This window comes from Borostomias antarcticus (genome assembly GCF_949987555.1).
Source record: "Borostomias antarcticus genome assembly, chromosome: 16".
Lineage (NCBI taxonomy): Eukaryota > Metazoa > Chordata > Actinopteri > Stomiiformes > Stomiidae > Borostomias > Borostomias antarcticus.
Genome location: NC_140249.1, coordinates 9,574,061 through 9,581,096, shown reverse-complemented (window position 1 = coordinate 9,581,096; position 7,036 = coordinate 9,574,061). Strand labels below are relative to the sequence as shown.

At 42.7% G+C, this 7,036-nt stretch overlaps 1 protein-coding gene across 1 annotated transcript; it reads left to right on the top strand.

Moving 5' to 3' along the window:
- foxg1a (forkhead box G1a) lies at positions 1 to 1,224 on the top strand (the record flags this gene model as incomplete). Its single annotated transcript, XM_084451212.1, has 1 exon — positions 1 to 1,224. One exon carries the CDS (start codon positions 1 to 3, stop codon positions 1,222 to 1,224), a length of 1,224 nt encoding a protein of 407 aa, XP_084307338.1.
- Positions 1,225 to 7,036: the final 5,812 nt, after the last annotated feature.

Sequence of the window (7,036 nt, the reverse complement as noted above, 5' to 3'; positions counted from 1 at the left end):
ATGTTGGATATGGGCGAACGGAAAGAAGTGAAAATGATTCCTAAATCGTCGTTCAGTATAAAAAGCCTGGTGCCTGAAGCCGTGCTGAATGACCACCGCCGGTCCATCCCCGAGGAAGAGGAGAAGATGGCTCTGCCCGCACTACAGGACGCTAAGTCGGACAACACTTGCACTAAAAGTGACAACAATTCCAACCAGGAATCGACTTGCACGGACGAAAAGGAAAAAACAGACGAGAAGAAGGATTGCAAAGAGGGGGAAGGTGGGAAAGACGGTGAAAAGAAAAACGGCAAGTATGAGAAGCCACCTTTCAGCTATAACGCTCTTATTATGATGGCTATCCGGCAGAGCCCGGAAAAGCGACTAACGCTGAACGGTATTTACGAGTTTATCATGAAAAATTTCCCGTATTACCGAGAGAATAAGCAGGGCTGGCAGAACTCCATTAGGCACAACCTCAGCCTGAACAAATGTTTCGTTAAAGTCCCGCGGCACTACGACGATCCGGGCAAGGGGAACTACTGGATGCTTGACCCCTCCAGTGACGACGTGTTCATCGGCGGGACCACGGGGAAGCTCCGCCGGAGATCCACCACCTCCAGGGCCAAGCTGGCGTTTAAGCGGGGCGCTCGCCTAACTTCTGGCCTCACCTTTATGGACCGGGCTGGGTCTCTATACTGGCCTATGTCACCGTTTCTCTCTCTCCACCACCCCCGGGCTAGCAGCGCCCTGAGCTATAATGGCACATCCTCGGCCTACCCTAGTCACCCCATGTCCTACAGTACAATGTTGACTCAGAACAGTTTGGGCAACAACCACCCGTTCCCTTCCTCCAACGGGCTGAGTGTTGACAGACTGGTAAATGGAGACATCCCCTACGCCACTCATCACCTCACGGCGGCGGCGTTGGCGGCCTCCGTACCATGTGGTCTATCGGTTCCCTGCTCCGGGACTTACTCCTTAAACCCGTGTTCTGTAAACCTCCTAGCTGGACAGACGAGTTACTTTTTCCCACACGTCCCCCATCCGTCCATGACGCCCCAGAGCAGCAGCGCTATGAGCGGCCGGGCCGCCTCCTCCGCTTCCCCGCAGACCCCCTCGTCTCTGTCCTGCGACTCCCTCCGCCCCTCCCTACCCAGCTTCTCCACGGGACTGTCCGGGGGACTCTCTGACTACTTCACACATCAGAACCAAGGGTCAGCCTCAAATCCACTTATACACTAACAAAACATCCACATGGAGACGACTGTAAGTGAATATTTTACACCCATTTACATTGTAAAATATCCTATAAAAAGTGAGACTTAAGGACAAAGAGAAAACAAAGCGAAAGCAGCCCGAAGTCCAGGTATTTTTTATTGATATTCTGCATTTATTTCTGTGTACATATGTCAAGTGTCGGGTGGTCGGGAGGCGTTGATGCTTGGACTGTCAGCAACGTGCAATGTGATGAAAAGCACCGGAGACGCGTGGGTCTGGAGAGGCATTATCTTCAGAATGTGTATTTAAATAGTGTCTGCAGATTTGCCTAATTTTTTTAAATATTAAAAATATCTAATAACATCACATCAGCCGCCAGTTGGCATGTTTGCAGTATTATCACGTATATCATGCGTGCACTGGTGATGACTTGTGCAAAATTAAACACTAATTTTTGTTTTCATTTTCAAATAAATGTGTAAAAAAAAAAAAGAAAAAGCAGAATGCCCATACCAACCTATGGCTCTTATTATTTTGTCCTCTCTCCCTATAAGAACAAATTAGTACTTTACACAATCATTTAGGCTATATTTCCCAGCCAATACTGTTACTTTATAGACCAAAGAATCGGTTTAGATCCTAATCGAAAGCTCAGTATTCAGCAGCAGACGACAAGGCGGACTAGGAAGGGGACAAAATGAATGAATGCCTCTGGCCTGTGTTGTGCATATTTTACTGTATGTGATCATCACCTGATCACATTCCTTTTTGTAATTAGTGACATGTCAATACCTATTGTAATTATAGGTTAACTTTGCGAACGTGTAACCCGTGTTGAGCAAATGCCTCAGAAATATGGACTGATTGTTTCTGTCGTCTCTTTAAATTTCATGGTTGTGATATTGTGGTCTTATTCCCGTGTTTGTCGCTTAAACTGTTAATCGATCAAAAATAAAATAATAGGTTACGTTATTCAATGCAAACATTTGTCTTTTTTACCAGTCCTTTATGATCGAGGTTTGGCTTGTGCTGCATGCCGGTTAATCGAGCCGAGTGTGTAGGGTGACAGGCCGCGGCTGCGCCCTAGGCGTCGGCCCGCAGCTGCGCGGGGCCGCCTCGGTTCACCGTCCGTCTTTCAGAGCAAACTGTCACTAAAATATCACACCTGCTCAACTATCCTCGAGCCTGCTTAGTAGCTTATATCTGTGTGTTTGTGTTAAAGGATTTACCCACGATAGGCCAAAACTACACCCATTCATCTTTTGTGACAAAAATGATGAATTGAACTGGATATAGAGGCGCTACGGTTGCATGGACGGTGAGCGTCAGGGGCACGTGAGGGCTGGTTTATATCCGGTCCGGATATGATGATTTGAACACTTATTAATGTGACCGCTGTTTGTGTGGGTTTGTGTTCCTTCTACTTGCTCCCTCTGACATTCTGGATTGGAGTCTATTGATTGATTGGTTGCTGGGCATTAATTGTTCGGTCATGGCTAATCAGAGAGAAAAAGAAAAGGAGAGGGAGAGAGCGAGAGAGCGCGCGCCATGCGTTTGCAAACCAATGTTAGCCTGTAAATTGATGGGGAAATCCATATAGGCTACTAAACTATAATGTTAGGGAAATGCACGTTTCTGTTGGCTGTGGACATGTAGGCCTTTGCTGACCTGTGGGAATGGTGTAGGCCTGGTGCCGAGGCCTACATCTACAATAAAACACAACAAAGCTCAACTCTCTGCTCTGCGCGGCCAGCAATTTGTACATTTCCTAAAGAGGCATCGTGTTAAATGAGTCCAACTGTAATGCAATAACCTCACTGCTTTTCACAATGGGCCGGTGGAATTCTATATGTTCCTCGCAAGATGCTATCTTCAAATGTTAAATGGGGTGACCACTCCGAGGACAAAGACAGGAGGGTAGGGTTCACTCTAGAAGGGCCATCTCTTCCATGGTTATAGGCAACTTTAATGTTAATCCATCTATCAAGTTTGAAGACCACCTCACCCCCAAACATTATTCATAATATTGGACAATGGCAATGTAAAACAAATAGGCATTTCTGTAGGATTAGCTAATAATAAAAAATGATGCAATGATTTAAAGAATATAAAAGCACTATTATTATGATTATTGATACTATTATAAACACATTATTATTATAAATAATATTGTTATTATTATTATTATTATTATTATTACACGTCTTATTGCTAATCCTGTGGCATACAGCAAGATAGCAACATTAAAACAATATTTCTACTAATAATTATTAGCCTGTATCTTGCTTGTGTCTGCCAAGCGAGTATCAGACACAACAATTAGCAATCAATTCACCTGGACCACAAAGACGGCTCTGTGTCGTCCAGAACAAAACATCAATTGAGGGATTGCGTGCAAGAGCACATCGGTCCTCCTGCCTACCGAGCTGCCTCAGGTTGCATGCCGGTAGGTTTGCAGTGTCTTATGAGATCTATCCAACAAAAACTTGACATTAATCTCTGAGCAAAATAGCTTTCGAGCGTTAATAGTTTTAAAGCTAATTCAGTGCAAAGCAATTTCTAAATGACATATGCCTCCCAAAGAGGGTCTCTTTGCCTCCCAAAAAGGGTCTCTCTGCCTCCCAAAAAGGGTCTCTAGGTGTTTCCTGTCCCCCAGCACGCATGGTCCATTTTTGGAGGGGGATTGGGTGAAAGGGCGTGGTGCCGACCTCGGTGATCACACAACGGTTTAACACCATGTTCCTGTCTAGAAATCTGGCCACGGGCCTGGTTCTAATCTCAGTCGGGTTAGCGGCTTAACTAGACCTACTTCAAATTTTATGAGTTTAAATCCCAGACCGAAACATGGGCCCTCACTCCCCACGCACTGCATTTCATTGTTGTACCCAAACACATTTTGTCCAGAGAATACAGTGCAGACTTCGAGACAGTCTCTTCTCTAACAAAACCAAAAGATAACCCGATAGCCGGTAGGCAGTCTAAACGTTATCTATACCATGACAATAGACCTCAAAATACAGCTGGAGGGAGCCTATAAATAAATTTATTTACGTTAATTTAAAGGTGTTTCATAAATGACGGGTCATGCGCATTGGGCTACAGTTGAAAAAGCACTTTTACGCGCGTGTGTGGATACGTGTATTCTGTATCTGTATAGCTACCATGGACACGGTTCAATAATGACGTTGCTTGTTCTCGTAAGACTACACTTTCTATGCAGCAGTTAGGATGAAGACCGGTGTCTGTCTCAGCTCGCCTCGGTGATGAGACGAGGACAACAATCCCGAGGCGCAGTACACGCGGACCCAAACAAAATATGACCGCAAATCCTGAGCGTCATCTGAACCACGCAAGAACATAAACCAAGTGTAAATCATAATACCATATTGATATTACAACAACAATGACGACGACAACAACAACAGCAGCAGCAACAACAACAATAATAACAACAGCAATAATAACAACAATAACAATAACAACAGCAACAATAATACCAGATGATATTATTATTATTATTATTATCATTATTGTTATTATGAAAACAACAACTATCATCATAACAGTAATAAAGATAATCATATTAAAATAATTATGTTTATTCCAACTGAAAAAAATTGCAGATTACCATACATTAAACAACATTCATCTGTTTATTCTGTATTAATTCAAGTTCACACAGAGTACAATATTCCTTAATGTATCATCAAGAATGCGGAAGTTCTCATCAATATCTTCCCATTCTCTTGCAGTGGATTGTGAGGCAAGATCGTCTCGCCTTTGTCCCGTATGGTGGGTGGAGGTCTCCGACTGACAGATAGGGGGCGCTGTGATCTTGTAGAGAGGGTCTATGTCACTATGCGGGTGTCATATCAAGCTTGGAGAGTTGTTTTATAGCCGTATCTACCTTGCTCGTGTTCGACAGGGTGAGAATGGTAGAAGGAATGAGGAGGTGCAGACAAAGCTATTCCAATCATTTCAGTTCATCCTTGTGGATCTTAGCTTATGTTGTGTTGGCCACAGGTTTTGAGTTTTTTTTAAGACCTATAAGCAAAAAACAAAAAAATAATACTGATAATAAAGGTATGTTTAATTACATATATAGTCATAACATAATTATAATATAAATAATCCACACGTTGTACAAAACGTTTCAAATGTTATGTAATAATAATAATGTAATATTTGCCATTCAATTCTAGCATGTGCACTGAGATTTACAGATTTGTTTCATATTCGTGTGATTGTGGTGAGTGTGTGTGTGTGTGTGTGTCAAGTGTCTAGGTCGCCATTATTTAGTTCAAGCATGTCAGTCCTAGGACCACATCACTAGTGATTAAAAGTGTTGGAATGCAGGTTGAAGTTATTCCGCGGCTAGTCCGCACGGTCACCTCCTTCCAGGTTTGACTGAGGTTAAAGCAACAGGCTACACAGTCTTCAAACAAGAGGCTACGAGCGGTGACGGATTTGTTGTAGCCGGTCTGGATTTCTGTGTAAAAGGTTCGTGTGAACGAACAAGAAAACATTCGACAGATCGTGAATAATCGTTTTAATGAGTGTGTAAAGCATGCGACTTGGTGCACCAAGCTGTCGGGTTAAACAAACAACCCGCAGCCGTGACGAAATCCGATTGTTTAAGTGCAAAGCAGTTTCAGTTCAATTTCCGTAAAACTACTGATCTTATGGCCTACACGGGAGCCCCAATCCTTTTTTATATGTTATCTTAAAGCGAATGTGATCCCTATTTGTGTTAGCCAATTACAAAGGCACAGGCCTGAGCGCTGGAGCGCGCTGTCAATGCACTATTGATGGAAAAATATTTCTTAATCTTAACATAATTTAGTCTAGGCTACTTATTTGGTCTCTTAATGAGTGAATGCAGTTAATATTTTAAAAAGAAAATGCTAGTAAAAATGACCAATTAAATCTGAAAAATGGCGGAAGCCTTCTGTTACACAGTTAAGTCATAAACTCTGAAGCTTAACAAAGCAGCGGGACCGGTTTTGGTTATAGCTGACAAAGCCCAAATAATTTAGTCGGACTCAAACTAAAATAGAGCGCCATACATGCGGGCGCTGCTGAACATATCTCAGTTTATTTAAGCCGTGTGTTTTCTTGATGTTGTCTTGATGTTGTCCTGATGTTGTCCTGATGTTGTCTTGATGTTTTCTTGATATTGTCTTGATGTTGTCCTGATGTTTTCTTGATGTTGTCTTGATGTTGTCTTGATGTTGTCTTGATGTTGTCTTGATATTGTCTTGGATATTTTCTTGATGTTGTCTTGATGTTGTCTTGATGCTGGAATTTGGTGCCGTTTGGTCTATTTAAGGAAGGTGAGAAAATGGGGGGGGGGAAACGAATATTGACAGGTGGTAAAAAGCTGTGATTTACTACAGTATGCAGCAGCGCTGACGGCTTAACAATGCCATAAAAGTACTTCGATGTTAATTTAATTGTATAACCAAAAAGTGCCGTGTGTGTGTGTGCTTTGTTTGCTAACGGCGAAGGCTATTCTTGTATATCCTGTGATATCCTGTGACCACGGTGTTTGAGTACAAGCTTACATGACTAGGCCCTTATTGGAGAACAAGGCGCGAGGCTATATCAACAAGCAGACTCATCCACAAACGGGAATGAACGGCAGCTGCTTCCACAAAACCAGAGAGGTTTCTTCGCGCGTGCACCATTAAGGCTTTTTATACTGGTTCACCGATAACCAACAAACGTTATTGTACTTCATCAACATCACGTAGGCCTATTAGATAGATAGATAGATAGATAGCCTAGATAGATAGATAGATAGATAGATAGATAGATAGATAGATAGATAGATAGA